At 42.8% G+C, this 19,144-nt stretch overlaps 1 protein-coding gene across 2 annotated transcripts in view; it reads left to right on the forward strand.

Moving 5' to 3' along the window:
• Nucleotides 1-19,144, forward strand: part of JMJD1C (jumonji domain containing 1C) — a 352,929-nt gene that overhangs the window by 90,047 nt on the left and 243,738 nt on the right. For both annotated transcript variants that reach the window (XR_002908668.2, XM_024209274.2), the window contains exon 2: nt 7,504-7,668. Coding sequence is in view for 1 of the 2 variants with exons in the window: in XM_024209274.2 (XP_024065042.1) it covers nt 7,504-7,668 (165 nt within the window). In the remaining variant the exon portion in view is untranslated. The remainder of the gene's footprint in view (nt 1-7,503; nt 7,669-19,144) is intronic.

Here is a 19,144-nt window from a genome sequence, read left to right on the forward strand (position 1 = left end):
AGGAATATTAATACAATAGCATGGAAATGCAATAACTGTCCTTTGTTCCCCTTTACCTTCCTCACTTAGAGAGAACAGGAAACCATTCTGTAAATGCCAGCCAATGAGTCATTTTAGCATACTGTAGTAGAAACCTTGTCAATAAATATGGTACAGAAATCCATTTGCTTATTAAACAAAATTGCTTTGTCTGGTTAGGTCTTAGCTGGAGTATCCAATTTTGGTAACCAGTGTATAGAAAGGATGTAGAGAAACTGCAAGGGATCAGGTGAGCGACAAAGATCAAAGGGATGGAGTGCAAGCCATCTGAGCAAAGGCTGAAGGAATTGGGTATGTTTCGTTTGGAAAATAGGAGATTAAGAGGAGGGGACATGATAGTGATCTTCAAATACTTGAAAGGCTGCCATTAAAAAAGATGGAGAAAAATTGTTCTCTTGCCACAGAGGGCAGGACAAGAGGCAGTGGGTTCAAACTAGAGCATAGCAGATTTAGATTAAATCTCAGGAAAAACTTTCTAATTGTAAGACAATGGAACAGACTACCTAGGAAGGTTGTGGAAGCTCCTTCACTTAAGGTTTTCAAAAGGAGTCTGGATAGCCATCTGTCTTGGATGGTTCAGCCACAACAAATCCTGCATCTTGGCAGGAGGTTAGACTAGATGATCCTTGTGGTCCCTTCTAACCATATGATTCTATGAAAAACTTACCAAACTCAGTCTTGAAGCCAGTTAGGGTTTTTTCCCCCACTGCTTCCATTGGAAGGCTATTCCAGAACTTCACTCCTTTGATGGTTAGAAACCTTTGTCTAATTTTAAGTCTAAACTTGTTGATGGCCAGCTTATATCCATATGTTCTTGTGTCAGCGTTGGCACTTAAATTAAAACTCCTCTCCCTCCATGGTATTCATCCCTCTGATGTATTTATAGAAAGCGATCATATGTCCCCTCAGCCTTCTTGTGGTTAAGCTAAACAAGCCGAGCTCTTTCAGTCTCCTCTTGAAAGGTAGGTTTTCCATTCCTTAGATCATCCTAGTAGCCCTTCTCTGCACCTGTTCCAGTTTGAATTCATCTTTTTTTAAACACGGGGGACAAGAATTTCACACAGTAGTCCCCTTGAGGTCTCACCAGTGCCTTGTATAATGGCACTAACACTTCCCTGTCTACTTGGAAATACCTTGCCTGATGCATCCTAGGACTGGCCGCATCACATTGGTGGCTCATAGTCATACCAGGATCAACCAATACACGCAAGTCTGTCTTCTCTGTCATTTCCAACTGATGTGTCCCCAGTTCATAGCAAAAATTCTTGTTGTTAGTCCCTAAGTTCGTGATCTTGCGTATTGTACTATTAAATTTCAGCTCATTTCTATTACTCCACTTTACAAGGTCATCCAGATCTTCTTGTATGATATTCTGGTCCTCCTCCGTCTTGACATTACCTCCTAGCTTCGTCTCATCCGCAGATTTTATCAGTGCAGTCCCACTTTTTGTGCCAAAATCAGTAATAAAAATGTTAAATAAGATTGGTCCCAATACCGATCCGTGAGGAACTCCATTAGTAACCTCCCTCCAACCTGACTGTTCACCTTTCAGTATGACCTGTTGTAGTCTCCCCTTTAACCAGTTTCTTATTCACTTTTCAGTTCTCATATTAATCCCCATCTTCTCCAATTTAACTAATTTTCCCTGTGGAACAGTATCAAATGCCTTACTGAAATCCAGGTAGATTAGATCTACTGGATTTCCTTTGTCTAAAAAATAAATTAATCAAATTTTATGTTTCAGCTTCAAAACAGAATATTTAGATAAAAATACATTTAATTCAGAGTTCCAATCAGCTCTAATTAGAAGATAGCTTGCAACCTTGCTTTAATCAGAAAAAGTATTGCTGAAGGCTTTTGCCCCCCTTCTGCTGGAAAATTGTAACAATAATTGTAGAAACTAGCAAGCTAAAACCAATTATATTTATAAAATATTCCCAATGAGAACTTCTCTTTCATGTCCAGGTGTTCAGTGCCATGTTGCTGAATCTTCAACCTGTACTGCTTCATGGAGGTAGAACAGAGTTGTCCATAACTGGGAGGGCTGGGAAGCCGGGCTTCTCTGAAGACTTTCCAAACTACTGTTCTGCCTGCACAGAGCAGGATGGCATTGCAGCATATCCTGCTTCAGAGAGCCAGATCAGTTAAGTAAAGGGTTGGGAATTTTGAGCCTTGGCATTCCTTAGGGATCCCAGTTTGGCTACAGATTTTATTTTAGTGGCTCGGGTTGCTGTGTTGTTTTGTCTGGGCTTGGGGAGGATGGTGAGTGGCTCTTTGAACATGGTTGACTAGCCTGCAGGATGGAAAAAAATCTTTAAATTTAAAAATTGATTTTTTTTATTTTGTTTTTTTTATTTAAATGTCATACCTTTTTCTTTTTTTAAATCTATTTAAAATAAAATTTGAAATTATGGCAATCAGTATTAAGGCCTTAACAGACTATAGTCTGTTAAAAATCATTTGAATTTAATTTAAAAAATACTAAGTAGTACATGTTTGCTGACAATTTTAAAGAAAGTCAGACTACTGAATTGTGGAATTACTAGCTAACCACATGGAACCAGAATCAGTTTTTGGCAGCACTAGCCTCTTTTGTGGGTGCAGAGAGATTATTTTCTTCATTTCAGTTTATTCTACTAGTGCAGTTCATTCAAAGTTAAGAGTCTGATTGGGAGTTGAAAAAACAGGAAGACTTATTTTCTTTTTCTAATCTGTGACTAAAAACTAGGTGTGGAAGGATGAGATCTACTAGTTCTAAAATCTTGAAGGACATTGTGACCGGAAACCGTTCAATTCACTAACAGATAATACTTCCTTTATTTCATAAATCAGTTGGTTTTAAATGTAAAACGTGTTTTGATAAGCTTACTTTTTCTTATGTATCTAGCATTATTTTAACTAATAAAAATGAATTTAAATGGCTGTTTTATGCATTTTTAAATGAATTCCAGTTTTCAAATAGAGCTTGACATAAATCACATAAAAATAATAACTCAATAAATGGAATATGGTCAGTGACTAATTTCTTAATATAATAAAAAGTAAAAATTAAGATTATGAATAAATGTTAGTTATATAATTGCTTACATGAATGTGTATAGATATAGTATTCTTCTGGTTAACAGAGACCAAATTTAGCGTAAAAGTGATATATAGCTGCAAGTCAACATGTTTTGATGATTACTGACTTAATGAGACTTAACCATTCTTTAGAAAAACAATTAAAAAGTGGAAATGTAAAACAAGGTTAAATAGATTATTTAAATTTAGGTTTCCTGGTTGCTGATTTAAATCATAACTGGTGATTTAAATAACTGAACTTTAAACTTGATTAATTTTAAGTTAATTTATTCACTTAAAACTTTACGCATGACCGAAACAGTTTCGTGCAGGGTGGGAGAGGGTGTATGGGTACTAGGCAAGGCTGGGTTATAGCAGATTCGATCTCTGCCATACCTAATTCTACTTTGTTTTTAGAGATCTTCCTTTGTAGTTCTAAGTTCTAGTGACAAGCAGCTAAGAATCAGGGACCACAAACGTCTCCCTGATCACTCTCCATCTCCACTGTACCCAAGTTCTGTTCAGATGGGGTGTTGAATTTACACTTAAGTCTTTAGAGATGGACACATTTATAGTCTCATAAGTATTAATTTGGCTAGTATTCCAGAAAATATGAAGTATTAAAGGCAGGGGTTCCTAAAGTGCTTGAGGCCATGGGACTCTTTTTTTCAAATGCATTTATTGATTTTTTTTTAAATTAAATTGAGCTCTCATGCCTCCCTCCCCTTTTAAACTTCATAGATTCCAAGGCCAGAAAGGAGCAAGGTATATCTGGCACTGATGTGATCATCTAGTCTGACTCCTGTATAACACTGAAAGACCTCAAAGCCATAGAATGTCCTCAAAATAATTCCTAGAGCATATCTTTTAGAAAAATATTCAGTCTTGATTTTGAAATTTCCTGTAATCATGACCTTTGGTGAATTGTTCCAATGGTTAACTACCTTCACCGATTAAAAAAAATTACACCTTATTTCCAATCTGAGTTTGTCTAGCTTCAACTTCCAGCCATTGGATAGTCTGCTACATTGAGGAGCCCATTATCAAATATTAGTTCCCCATGTAGATAGTTATGGACTATGATCAAGTCACAGCCTAGCTTTCTCATTCTTAGGGCTGGTCTACACTAACGCTGTAAGTTGATCTAAGTCACACTAGCTCAGTTACATAAATTCCGTAACTGAGTTCGACATAACATAGGTTGATTTAGAATGGTGTCTACCCCACACTATGTCGAGAGGAAACACTCTTCCGTCGACATAGCTTCAGCCTTTTGGGGAGGTGGAGTACAGCCGTCGACGGGAGAGTGCTCTCCCATTTACTTAGCGGGTCTTCAGCAGACCTGCTAAATCAACACCACTGCATCCATCGCAGCAGTGGTGATTTACCCGGTAGACATGGCCTTAAGCTAAATAGTGTGAGCTCCTTGACTCTATCACTGTAAGGCATGCTTTCTAATCCTTCAGTCATTCTCTGGTTCTTCTCTGAGCCCTCTTGGATTGTAGATACGAGAACTGGACACACTATTCTAGTAATGCTCTCACCATGCCAAATATAACTTGCTGATACTTTGGAGAATTTAGACTGGGATAGACTAGCCAGGTGCAAGTTATCCTTGTAAACTGCTCTTGGCCAGCCTCAAAATAATGTAATATAATTTGCAGGGAAGGAAAAATAGGATAAAGTTTCTGTAAAAGTGTCTTGGACTATCAACATAGAAATGTTTAACTTCATTCCACTTGATGCATTTCAAAGGTAAAATCCTTCTCAGAAGGACTAGAGAAATTAATTGAAACTACTACACAAAGTATGACTATTAGAGAGACAATACTTTAAGATGCCTTCTGTGTTCTTCTTCTGCTATGGTTAAAAAGGTCTTACTGTACTTCAAATGTTAGTGAACTCTGCTGAAATTTTTGATCACAAAAGGATTACACTTAGGTAATTTTTCTGTAAATTAGGTTAACACACTTTGTATTTTAATAAATATGAGAGTTGGTAATTAGGTACGTCATTTAGTTCTGAGTTTTTATAAACACTCTTTTCCAGTCTTGGAAGTGGCTCTATTAAGTGAGCACAAATATACATTAGGATTTGAGTAGAAGGGTATTGTATTACTCTGTTGCCACTTAGTTTTCTGCTTTAAATTTTTATATACAAAATATTGAGATTTTTGTAAAAGTTAGCATTCAGATGTGTGGCAGGTGAGATGGGGTAAAGAGTTGAGGGTTGGAGAGTGGAGTGAACAACAATTGAGTTTATCAACAAGGAGGTGTAAGTGGGGAAATGTGGGGGGCTAAGTGATAGGAGTTGTGGACATTGAATTATTGAAAGGGTGGAGCTGACGAGAGGCAAGTAGGTGATGTTTCAGGAGATGAGAGGGGGAACTCGGTTACAGAGAGATGAGAGAAGAAGCAATATTTTGCAAAGACAGAGTTGAGTGAATGGAATTATTGGTGGGTGGGAGGGTTGACCCAGGTTAAAAGTCAAACAAGGAAGTGAGACGGGAGGCTCAGATGGGCTGCCAGCATGGAAGCTGCTGAGGATAAACATCAGCGTTTGTGATGGAAGGGAGAACTAGATGTCAGTATTTGAGAAGTAGGTGAGTGTGAAGAAGTCAGGTGGGCAGGAGATAGGATGTAGTCATTGGGGCAAGTGGAGAGGTTAGAGAAGGAGAGCAGATGAGAAACTTATTCATCTGAGACCAGGGAGCAGGAGGAGAGAGTTGAAGGGGGAATGTCTCATCATATTTTGGTCCATGTTCTCTTGAAATAAATTGGCACGATCCTGGCAGGCAGGGGAGGGTTTGAGAGATTGTCAAAGGAGCAAAAAGGCAGCTGGGCTGTGATCCTGAGATTCAATTTAGTTGGAGAAATACAGTTGTTTAGCTTGGAAGATGGCAAAACTGAAGGGTGGAAGTTGGTCTGGTCATAGGATTTTCACCAGAGATTTTCTGCAGCAGAAGAACAGGAATGTAGGAAGTGGATGTTGGGGGTGAGCGAGAGATTGTTGGAGTTGGAAGGCGGACCTCACAATAAAAGAGAGGAACAGAAATGTCAAGTGTGGAGTGGAGTGAGGAATGGAGAGAAACGACCACCATATCAATGGAAGAAAAGCGTAGAGAGGACTGAAATCCTGAATGCTGATAGACTAAAAGTCATGGGAAGGCCAAGAGACAGGGCACGAGGGAGGGGGCTGATGGTTGATGTTGAAGAGAACAGGTGATGGTTGGGGGAGGGGGGAAATGAGAAACAGCAAGATCAAAGAGAGGGCAAGTGCTTGGTTAAGACCAAGTCAGGTGAATGGCTCTTTTGGTAAGTGGGAGAGTTGAACAAGGGCTGCAGGTTAAATTAAGACTATAGGGCAAGGAAACATGCAGCTAAGGGGTCAGATAGGTCATCAACATGGATGTTGAAGCTACTGAGGCTGATTGTGGGAGGTTGTGAGGAGAGGAACTGAGAAATCCAGGAGTTGAAATCAGAGAGGACAGCTGATGGGGAGGAATTGGGTAGATAGTAGATGACGACAAGATGGAGCGGGAAGAATAGACTGTAGTGCTGTTCAGAAGAGAGTGGGAAGGAGGTGGAGTGGGAGGCGTTGGAAACAGCAGGAATTGGAGAGGAGAAGCCTCACACTCCCACCACAGTCTGATCCAGAGCATGGAGTATGAGAGAAGGAGATGCTTTGTAAGAGAGGGCAGCTGCAGAGGCAATATCAGACAAAGGGATCCAGGTCTCTTTGAGAGCCAGGGCCTGACGGGAGCAAGATATGAAGTCATAGATGAGAGGTTTTTTTTTTTTTTTTTTTAAGAAATGGGAGTAAACATTTCAGAGACAGCAAGAGAAATGCAAGGGTGAAGGAGGATGGGTGTGAGGTTACGAACAGAGGCAGGAGAAGGGCAGACGTGGTGGAGAGGGGTGGGGAATGAGGCAATGTCACCAGAGGTCAGGAAGAGGTGGCAGAGGGTGTGGATGTGGCATCTAGATTTGTGCTGGTGGGTCATCAGAGCCGTGGGTGAGTGGCAGATGGACAAGGGCGAATACATACAACAACAAAAAAATAGGAAAATGATTTGAAGGTACACTAGTAGGTACCCTTAGGTAGCTGGAGTGCATGGCCGATCTGTACCCACCTCTCAGACAAGGAGATATGGCCAGGCTGACCCACTTGAAAGATCTAAGTGCGGTGGGGCACTCCAGGACAGGGACTGGTCTCTGGCACTGGCAGAAGTTCCCCCTGAGGTAGCCTGACTGTGGTGTGCTGATTTTCATTGAGATTGAGCAGGTATTTCAGATTAATTTACTGAAATTCTTGTATTTAATTTTATAATCTATACTGTACAAAATGCAATTGTTTATATATAAAATAATAAATATTTTGTTTTGTGTTCTCTAATTTCCCCAGGTATATGTGGAATTTGATGACCTTGAATGGGAAAAACGAGAGTGGGTTAAGGTTTATGAAGATTTTGCAGCCTTCTTGGTGGAGTACCAGCTGGTCTGGGCAAAAAGAAAGGACCCTAGCCAGACTCAGGGATCAAAGATCAAACAAATTCAATGGCCTGCATTGGTAAGATATTTGAACTGTCATTTTTAAGTTGTTAAACACAGAATGTTACTAGGAAATTGTTTAATTTATTGTAATTACCTTGATGTTGGAAGTTAGTTGTTTTCTTGTCTGTCAGTCTTGACTCCCCTGGTCGAGCAAGCTCATGTGAAAGGATGGGGATTCCGTGATACTAGTCATTCATTTTAATTTAATTTTTGAGGTGATGCAGACCATGATAAATTTAGTATCTCCTAGTGATTATAATAAAACTGATAACACCTTTCACAGTCAAAGCAGTTTGTGTTAATTAACCTAGTAGCACCATGTTGCACTGGTACAGAGAGATTGGATTTGGGTTAACAACTTGCATCCCAGAGCTCGTCACTAAGGAGGGCTGAGGAGGCAGTGTAATTCTAATGGAAATAGCAGCATACCTAGGAGTTGTGTCAAGATCCATAGAGATGACAGGTGAGTATAGACCCATTGAATCAGTGATAAAATAGTCAGTTGCCTCTTCTCTGAGGTGAGAACTGTATCCCTCTGGGTAACTGGAGTGACACTCAGATGCTGAAGCAGCTGAGAGGGCTTTTTAACCCTGTTTACTTAGAAAGCTGTGATGAGGATCTGATGAGGTCATCTAAAAGACGGACATGGATCCGTGTCTTCCTCAGAGAAGCTGCTAGCACATCCAGGATTTTCCTAAAGACCCAAGTTGAGCCCGATTGGGAGAATCTTGTATTGAAAATGTTTTCCATAGTAATAGAAGTGTAGAAATCTCCTGTAACTTCTCAGACTGGAATGTGAAAGGAGAACTCCAACAAGCATATCAATACCACGAGTCTTGGGGATGCTTATCCATGATATGATAGTGATTTTAGTGTCTCCATCTGGAACGTCAGTCTTATGGTGAAATTGTTGAGTGACCTGTGATCTAAAATGGCCTCCAAATCTCCATTCTTCTGTGGAACCATAATGAATATGTTCTATAAAACCTTTGTGTTGATGGGGCAGGCTCTATTATCTCAGTATTGATGAGATGGGAAATTATGTTTTTCCCTTGTTTTGTCCATGTAAGTCAGTGGGCAAGCTCACCAGCCAGGGAAAGTAGAATAAACCTCCCAACAATCATTTAGTCCATGTCACTTTCTTCAGGGCTGGCTTTATTATTCACAAAAGATTCAAAAAGCTCAAAATATTATAAACACTGGGTGCAGGAGGCCTGTCCCACTTTCCAATGTCTGGTAAGGGAGAGGGCACACCTGTTCCTTTAGGCCTCCTGTCAGATCTACAGGGAGGAACCTCCCTCAGGGACTTACCTCAACCCTCATCTAAAAGCATTCTTTATACAGTATTTAGGAGGCATTCACGTGGTTCTAAATCAGCTGCCTCTTCATCATGTACCCTGTTAAGCAGTTGCTGGAAGTTGTAGATTCCAGTCTTAAAGTTCAAGCCTTGTAACATGTTGGGAAGTGCATATGCACCCAAGGACCAGCAACCTAGTCAAGATGAAGCAACTTAAATGGAGAATTCTGTATGGGGTAAAATCTCTAAAGCCAACTCTTCCTTCCCACAGATCAGGTAATCTCCTTGAAGGTAAGTGTCCTGTAGTTGTAGGGAATGCTTGAAGCGGAATATATTTCCAGATTACCCCTGCCTCGAGTTTCATGCCTCCCTAGTTGAAGCAAGACCTTTTTGTTTTGCCTGGTGTTAAGTTTTTGGCCTTTAGAAAATTAGTAGTTTTGACTTGGCTAGATGATTGTATGATTTTCTTCCGTTCTTGGCTCTGGCCATCATTTTGTGCATGTGTTCACCAAACTAATTCCCCTTATGCCCTCCTCTCCGTCCCAAGTACTTTGTGGATGTCATGAGTGGCCTAGCATGACAGTCAGTTTTCTGGAGCCATAATTGTCATTGGGTCGTTATACTGGAGGCCATGGAGCAGACAGTTAAACATAGCAAGTCCAGGGAAGCGTCTATCCTGAAACGAGCACATAAAGAAATCGTTTAGGGTGGGCTTGATGCCTTGACAAAGTATGGCGTTCACTTGGCCCAGTTTGTCTGTTCAGGTTAGGATGGCCCAAGTAAAACAAAAAATTGAAGCTTAGTGCAAAAGCTGCCATATTGATGTTCCTTCTTCAGGAGAATTCCATTTTTGTGTCAGTGGGTTCCTTGAGCAGGAACTTTTCCTTTTTGGGCGTTAGTGTCCTTGTCCAGTGGAACTGCAAATACATCTTGGGTGAAATAACAGTATTTTTTTTGTCCTTTGGTAGAGTGTTGAAATTTTTAATCTGCCTGTGTAAGTGCTTGGATTTCTTTGGGCCCTCACATGCAGCCTTAATCACATTGTCAAAGGGAGGATGGGGAAGGACACAGTATTTTTTGTTGAGTTTAACTGAAATGTTTGTCTGGGACATCTATTTTTGTCTGCCTCCTGAGTCCTCTGTGTGGTGTAGAAGCAGTTTTAGGTCTGCTAGCACTCTCTAAAGTATTTGATCAAATAGGTGTTATGGGAGCAGCTTCTCATTGGACCGAGTATCAGAGGGGTAGCCATGTTAGTCTGTATCCACAAAAACAACGAGGAGTCCGGTGGCACCTTAAAGACTAACAGAGGAAACTCCATGCATCTGAAGAAGTGGGTTTTTTACCCACGAAAGCTTATGCCCAAATAAATCTATTAGTCTTTAAGGTGTCACCAGTTTCCTCGTCTTCTCATTGGAGATTTTTCAGCTTTGGCTTGGTCTAGTTGAGCTAGCTGAGGAGCAGGAAGGAGCCTTCTTTCTTCCATTCTTCATAAACATTTTTGTTTTCATTGGCTTATGTTTTCTGGATCTGTAGTCAGGTGATGAGTCTGAGAAGGAAGGCTTGACTGACAAAGGTGAAGTTGCCTTTCTATTTTCTTTTTCTCTTGCTTTCTTTCTGCCAAAGGAGAATTTTCTTCCACACCAGTTAGTTTCTGGTTTAGTTATTCAGAGTTTAAGTATTTTGTTTTTTAACCCCGTCTCAGATTATTTTAGAGCAGCATTTCTCAAACGGGGGTCCGTGGATCCCTGGGGGTCTGCAAGGGAACTCCTGCAAGGGAACTCCAAGGGGTCCACGGGCCCCGCTCATCAAATTCTCCCCTCCCTCCCAGCGCCTCCTGCACACCGGGGGGAGGAAAGGGGATGGGGGCGCTCGTGAGAGGGGGCAGAAAGAGGTGGGGAAGAAGAGGGGTAGGGGTGGAGCGGGGGCAGGAAGAGGTGGGGAAGGGGTGGAGTGGGGGTGGTGCCTGGGGCTGAGCAGCGGTGGGGTTGGGGGTCTGCAGCAAAATTTTAAATGAAAATGGGGTTCCTCAGGTTACTAAAGTTTGAGAACCGCTATTTTAGAGAGCTTTTCTTTCTCTTTAGGGCCCTTTTTTCTTTAACATGGTTATTTTCCTTTGACCTCTCCTTGCCTTTGGAGGTTTAGGGTGGATGGGGAAGATTTCTGATTGTTCATTCTCCTTGATTGGGAATTGCAAGCTTGATCCATAAAGGAAGAAATAATTGGAGTTCATAGTCCCCGGTTCAGGACTGTTTAGAAGGAGGGCTTTCTTTGACCATGATGCAGAGAAGTAGTATATATCTTGCCTGTCTGAACTGCTATTATGTTGCTCAGGGGAGGGCTCTAGAAGCTTGTTGGGAACTTGACCTACCCATCATCTGGGAATTTTGTGCTGCTCTTACTGAAGAGTGATGTAACCACCGTAACTCCAAAGTGTGTGTGTGTAATCAAACATTGCTCCTTTTAGCATACCTGAGCCACAGTCTGAGGGCAAGCGGGGAGAGTGCTGCTCCAGCAATAATTTTATCTTGGGACCTGAAGAATTCCCTAAAAAGGCCAAACCCATTCTCCCATTCTCCTCCATAGATAATCCAAATTTGAGGAGAATTTTAAAGTAATTTAGAGAATTTTAAAAGTGAGTCAGGAGGAGGGCTAGCTGGCCCTGACTCAAGTCAGGCAGAATATTAGAGTGGGGGAGTAATGGGAAGAGCTTGTGAAATGTATCAGCAGCCCTATTAAGGAAGTATCTGCTATTTGCAAATTAAATCCAGAACTTGGCTATGTTACATCTAGCTTTGCTTCTGAATGACCAGATAGCAGTGATGGCCAGCTAGATGCTTTCATGCTTTGCAAGAAGAGTGCAACCTCTTCTCAGACCTTTCCATAGTTGTTGTTACACACACAAGTACTAAGTCAAACACTCACATTAGGAAATGCCAGAATTAAGGTTGTGTGTGCAGTCTTAGGGCTGGTCTACACCCAGCCGCTAGTTCGGCGGCTGGGGATCGAAGTTCTGGGTTCGACTTATCGCGTCTGGTCTGGACGCGATAAGTCGAACCAGGAAGTGCTCGCCGTCGACTGCGGTACTCCAGCTCGGCGAGAGGAGTACCGCGGAGTCGACGGGGAGCCTGCCTGCCGCGTGTGGACCGCGTCTGAACCGCGGTAAGTTCAAAGTAAGGTATGTCGACTTCAGCTACGTTATTCACGTAGCTGAAGTTGCGTACCTTAGTTCGACTTGGGGGGTTAGTGTAGACCAGGCCTTAATTCAGCCTTTTTATGCATATGCATTACACTAGTCTTTAATTGCATGATCACATACCATTTTTTACCCCCAGGACCCTTCAGTGCATAGAATCAGTGGTGCTGACTTAATGAACAGCTATTCAAAATTTTGTCCTCTTTTCATGGTTCAGTGTATGGCACCACATCTTATTTCCCGCATACTGTTCAAACGCTGCTCTGACCAGAATTGTTAATTTTCTCATGGGCTTTTCTGTGTTGCTCATCACAGTAGTATCTGACTGCTTCATAAATTCTAATGCATTTATTTTCACAGCATCCCTGTGAGGCGAGGTGCTGCTGTTATCCCCATTTTACAGATGGGGATTTGAAGCATAGAGAAATTAAAGTCAAAAGTGTCCAGTAATTTTGGTTGCTGAATTTGAGACACCTAGGACCTGATTTTTCAGAGTATATAGCATTGTATAGCACTTTATATGTTCAAAACACATATCCCATTGACTTCAGTTGCTTTCTTAGCGCTCAGCACTTCTGTAAAGCAGATCCCAGGGTTTCAAGTTAAATACTCAGAACATAAGGAACATACAATTAGTTGCCAGTGGTGAACGTCCTGACCATAGGCTTCGGCTGCACTACAGAGATTACAGCAGCTGCTGTATTGCTGCTAATGCAGATGTTCTAAGTTGACAGGAGAGAGAGCTCTCCCATCCACTTAATTACTCCAGCCCCCGTGAGCAGCGGTAGCTTCTACCGCCAACATAGCGCTGTCCACACAGGTGCTTACATTGGTATAACTTACGTCGCTCGGGCTTATTTACACCTCTGAGCGACGTAACTTATACTGACGACTAAATCCTGTGCCCCAATGAGTGGAGGCAGGGGGAGGAGTATGGGGAATGATGCAAAAATAGCAGAAAAGTATCTGGGATCAAGAACATAGGATTCAGTTAAGTTGGTGAAGTAGAGTTGTTTAGTTAGGAAGATGGCTGAACTGAATAAAGAGACAACTAACCTTTAGTGGAGGAAGTTAGCCAGGTTCATGGGATCTCTGCCAGACATCTTGTGTGTGGATAATTAATTACTAGAGAGGAATGGTACATTTTGCTTTTTTGCAAATATTTGTTGACAGCAGAGGAATAGTCAGACTTACAAATCTTGGATTCTATTCTAGGCTCTGGCGGGGAGTGTACTTTAGTGGGTACACTCTTTTCTGCCCATTCTCCCAAGTAGTAGTAGTAGTAGTATTTCTATTAGCATAGTGTCTAGAAACCCTCATCATGGACTAGGACCCCACTATGGTAGCTGCTATACAAACACAGAACGGAAAGACCGTCCCTATCACAAGGAGCTTCCAATCTATAAGACAACAGGATAAAAATTGATACAGACAGATGAGGGAGTACAAGCAAACAATGAGGCAATATTGGTCAGCATGATAGTGGTCTCTTCACAGTAGCAGCCTAACTATTGTCAAGTTTTTTGTAGCATAGTTCCCTGATCTATCGGTTAGTTATTATTTAGAGTTTCCAATTTAACTTTCCAGTTGGCAGAGTCCAACTTCCTTTAAATCAGACATAGAGTTATTACTATGAGGAGGGCCCTGTGCACACGGGAGAGAAACTCACTGAGGAAAGATTTTTGAATCTGTCATGTGGTTTTCAGTTTTATTAGCACTGTAGCAGTGTGCAGACTCACCCCTGCAGCGCCTCCTGCTTGTCGTCTCGGGAATTAGCTCATTTCTAGCCTTGGAGCGCCCTTTGCAGGCCGGTGTCCCGCTGCTGCTTGGCCCCAGTGTCCCTCCCGGACTCGGTACCCTGTTGTCTGGGGTGCTGCCCCCCGCAGTAACCCCTCACAGCTCTGGGTCTCCCCCTCCCAGGGGAACCCCCACCCAGTATCCCCACTTCGCCTCAGTGTTAGGCTACTGCCCAGTCTCTATCTAGCCCCCATTCACTGGGGCAGACTGCAGTATAAACCACTCATCACAGGCAAAGGGGTTTGGACCTGCTGCCTCTGGCTACCTGTGGGCTGCCCCCTGCAACCCAGTACCTAATAGGACTTACCAGGCTTGCAGCCTGGGGCTTTCCTAGGCCAGAGCTCCCCGGCTCCCTTGACCTTTCCCCAGCCCTGCTCCACTCTAGGCACTTGGATAAGCTCCCTGCAGCCAGGCTCTTCTCACTCTGAATGCAGAGAGACCTCTCCTGGGCCTCTGGCTCACAGCCTTTTATAGGGACCAGCTGGGCCTGATTGGGGCATAGCCCAGCTGTGGCTACTTCCTCAATCAGCCTAGTTTTTTCCCTGCCACAGCCCTCTCCCTGGCTGTTTTAAGCCCTTCAGGGCAGGAGCGGGTGTACACCCCGCTACAAGCACATTTAGCAATATCACAAAAACTACAAACCAGCAAAGTAGACTAAGGTGATACACGATGTGTAGCACGATATTGTCTGAGTGGTGAGCACTGGAAGCATTTGAGCTAGACCACCCTTCATTTGAACAAGAGGGCGCCATTAATAGGACGACTTTGTGAAGGCCACTTGACTTCTGAATTTGACAGTCTGGATTTGTTAACATTCCAGTCATTCTGCAAATCCCACCTCTCCCTGAAGGTATTTGAGGAGGCAGGATTGGTCGATGGACTGTTAAACTGGATTAGTATATTTTCTACTAGATTTGTTTTTATTTTGTGAAGTGCCAAGAGTTTAATACTACACATGTTTAAAAAAAAAAAAAAAAAACTGCTTCAAAAGTTTTGCTGCAAATTTGGTATGAGTTCACATACTCTTGGAATATATCAAACTCATTATCTGAGTGTTGATTTAATGTTTCAGTCTGGTCCATGGGCCGAAGTACAATTTTGGCTTTCTAGAGATGTTTTGCATACTTGTCTGACTGCAGAAAGTTTCTGTTCAGTTAACAAAGTTAAATATTGCATGTAAAGACAATTAAGCACATTTTAAAAAGTGAATCCATTATGTAACCTCTTTCCCTCTATATGTGAACTTACCCTCATGCATTCCCTCTCCTCTTGATCTGCTCCTTATATGCATATGTATGTGCACACAACTTTGTAAATACCTTGCTGCCCTTCCTTCCCCTTCTGCCCCCCACCCCTCCCAAAAAAAAGAAACCCCAAAACACACATTAGGCATTTTTCTTCTTATCCTGCAGAAGCAGCATGAGAAGTTCTCTGATCTTGGCCTACTCCTTCAGAGGTGTCAGAAACCAGGAGGAGGAGGAAAAGAAGCCAGTTCCTTTTGATCTTGGTGCTTCTGAGCTTAGCTGAAGAGGTGACAGCAAAGACTGGATTGGGGGAGAGAAGGAACTAGTCCCCTGAGATTGGTAGTGGCAATAGTAGGGATGAGAAGGAAGCAGTGCCGAAGAAAGAGCCACTCCCCTGCATCCCATGCTGCACATCATGGTGATATCAGGGTCTGCTTTGTGGGGAGGAAAAAGAGGCTGTCCCCTAAGAGTGGTCTTGGGGGGTTTGGAGAGATGCCACCTCTTTGATCCTTACTGTACAGGGCTCAGTGGTGTGGCAATAGCTCTCTGGCTGCTGCACTAGGGAACAGGGAAAAGATGCTTATTTGCCTGTGCCCAATCAAGCATAAGCTCCCTCCTCAGCTCTTTGCACTCAGACCCTTCTCCTTCTGGCTTCTTTGAATTGCAGATCAGTCAGCTGCTGGCCAGATTCTGTTGAAGACTGCAGTAAGCTGCAGGCTGGATGAAAGTGTCTTGTGAGATGGATCTGGCCCATAGGTCATGGTGCTTGACACCTCCAACTCATGTATGTCAGTTTTAAAACATCCAGTACAAATAGCTCTGGGTACTTCTTGCAAAATTAAAGAAACATACTATATCCTGTAAGTTTCAAGATTTAACACAGTCATAATTCCCATAAATCCTCACACAATTCCCAACAGGCTATTCAATCAACATATAACCCACTCCCTCCACAAACAGTTGAGAGAAAAGGATTGTCTTTGCAAAAAGTCCGGTAGGCTAACCAGCCTTGGCTTTGATGGACCAAGCAGGGAAATGAATGATGAGAGAGAGAAGTAACAGAAGAAGTGTTGTCTATTGCTACTGCCTCCTACTGTTTACATCTGGAATAGCGATAATCATTTCTGTTCCACACGTCTTTGTTTCCAATTTATCTTTCTCTACTGGCAGTGCTCTGTACTGGGAAAGATCTTAAAAATGAGGTATTTAAAAACCCACTACCCCCAATATCCTAAACTGAAACTACTTCAGGTGCTGATACCTGTGCATATTCTGCTGTTGGTACTCATGTGCTTGAGACCAGAGAATTCTAGCAAGTAGCATCCATTGGTCTGTTCCTGTGTTGTTGCTCTCCTTGTGCTCTATGAGATACAGACCAATGCCTCTCCAGTTCCTTTTTACCGCTGCGTGACCTGAGTCAGAATATCTGGTGTCCAGACCTGATCATCTTAGATATGTTTTCTTGTAATTATTTCAAAGTTGATATAGTTAGTTGTTTTTGTTAGTAGTTTTAATAAGTTTAGATAGTAATTAGTTAGAATCGCCACCCTGGGGAATTCTCTGATCCACCAGCGTGAGACTGATGTTGTCCGCAGGCTTCTGGGCTTTAAGAATTTTGTCTCCTGCCCCTGGTGCTGTTTCTACTGTTTGGGGAAGCTTATATCTCTGCTAAGTGCAGTATCTGACACAGCTTTCCCAGCTGAACGTGGTAGGTGAGAGCTCTCTGGCTTTGGAAACCCTAATGCAAATGCACCATGAGGTCCCAGTCAGATTCAGGCTGGGGAGACCCCTTCCCCCCGTACATTGGTCTGAGACTTTGAGGAGTGCACCTCATAGCTAGGTGTCCAATTCGGGAGTGGGAATGACTAGAGTGAACGACCCTTCAGCTGGGCCTTTTCAGGAGAGTAAGGGCATTCTCATAAGCATAAAAAATGGGTCCCCTCCTAGATCCCTTAAGAGAAGGGATCCCTCCATGACCCCATCTAGGTTGGCTAAGTCCTTGCACCCAGAACACAAGGTCCTCCTAAGTTTTGTCTCCTTGATAAGAAGGTGCATAGGAGCAAGGCTCCTTCAGTACCTCTCCCCACATAGTCATTGACACTATGGTACCAGCTGAGCTCTGGGAGATGAAGGACTGTGAACCATCGGTTCCAGTGATAACCATGTAGTTGGAGGCTCCTTCACCAGTGGTACCGTCACAGCCCCATAAAGAACTGCCAGTTATTAAGAGTTCCTTTATGATGACTCAAGTGGCATGAGGTGATGAGAGAGCCTTGTAGGGCTGCAGTATCCTACATCACTCCAGAGGATATCTTCATCCTGCCAGACCTGCAGTCTCCCCTCTTGTTGGTACTGACTGTGACCAGGGAGATTCAGACACAAAGGAGAAGCCCATCTCCCATTCCATCCACCGGCCGCAGCTATCTGATATTGGTACTAATGTCACACCAGTGGATCCAGACCCAACTTTTTCATCATTGGGAGAATTGGACATATCAGTGGAACCATCTTTCCCTTCACCAAGGGAGTTGAGCCCAGGCAGGGGATTAAGAGTCTCCTATTATGAGTCTTGTCCGTCCATTCAGGGATCCCCTTTTAAGACCAATGATACCCAATGCCTTGGGGACCATCACAATCTACTTTTGACCCCCATGTTGGCTTTACTGGGGGCCATCAGACCTATATGCACAGTATCTGCAACCTATGCGATCCAATAGGGAGTCTTACCATCCCTCTTGTCTAAAAGGCCGTAAGAACTTCCTGAGCCATTGAAGAGGAGGAAGATGAACCGGATCGGCCAGAACCACCGATATCAACAGGTATTTAAATTTCTTTGCCTTGTGAGGCAGTTGCTCTTGCCTCGACAACCACACACAGTTCTAAGAGCTGCTTTGGAAAGTAAGGTAAGAGTTCCAAATCCCCTTAGAGGAGGTCCAGATCTCACAACACAAGTTCCTGGACATCTTATAGCCTACAGGATCTAGCCGAATAGCACTCCCAGTCACCAAGGCCATACTGGAACCAGCAAGAACTATATGACACATGCCAACCACCTGTGCCCCTACCCTTTAGAGTACAGAAATGTGGAACTTTGTCCTGACTGAGGGAGTGGAATTCTTGTTCTCCCACCCTATCTCAAACTCCCTAGTCCTCCAAGCAGCCACAAAAAGGTTTGAACAATGCCACCCAGAGGCTATCCCTGCAGATAAGGAGGCCAAATGTTTAGGCCTTATGGGGGGAAAGTCTACAATTTAGAATTTCCAACTACCACTTGCTCCTGGCAAAATACAAGTTTTTGAATTATTCTAAATTCCTGGACTTTAAAGACAAATTACCCCCAGGAGGATAATAGAATCATAGGATGGGAAGGGACCTCGAAAGGTCATTTAGTCCAGTCCCTTGCACTCATGGCAGGACTAAGTATTATCTAGACCATCCCTGACAGGTGTTTGTCTAACCTGCTCTTAAAAATCTCCAATGATGGAGATTCCGCAACCTCCCTAGGCAATTTATTCCAGTGCTTAACCACCCTGACAGTTAGGAAGTTTTTCCTAATGTCCAACCTAAACTTCCCTTGCTGCAATTTAAGCCCATTGCTTCTTGTCCTATCCTCAGAGGTTAAGAAGAACAATTTTTCTCCCTCCTCCTTTTAACAGCCTTTTATGTACTTGAAAACTGTTATCATGTCCCCTCTGTGTTCTCTTTTGGAACAAACCCAATATTTTCAATCTTCATTCATAGGTCATGTTTTCTAGACCTTTAATAATTTTTGTTGCTCTTCTCTGGACTCTCTCCAATTTGTCCACATCCTTCCTGAAATGTAGCACTCAGAACGGGGGGACAATACTCCAGTTGAGGCCTAATCAGCGCAGAGTAGAGCAGAAGAATTACTTCTCGTTTCTTGCTTACAACACTCCTGCTAATACATCCCAGAATGATGTTCGGTTTTTTTTTTTTTTTT

The sequence above is a fragment of the Terrapene carolina genome, unplaced genomic scaffold (assembly GCF_002925995.2).
Source record: "Terrapene carolina triunguis isolate 2854851 unplaced genomic scaffold, T_m_triunguis-2.0 Scaffold95, whole genome shotgun sequence".
Classification (NCBI taxonomy): Eukaryota; Metazoa; Chordata; order Testudines; family Emydidae; genus Terrapene; species Terrapene triunguis.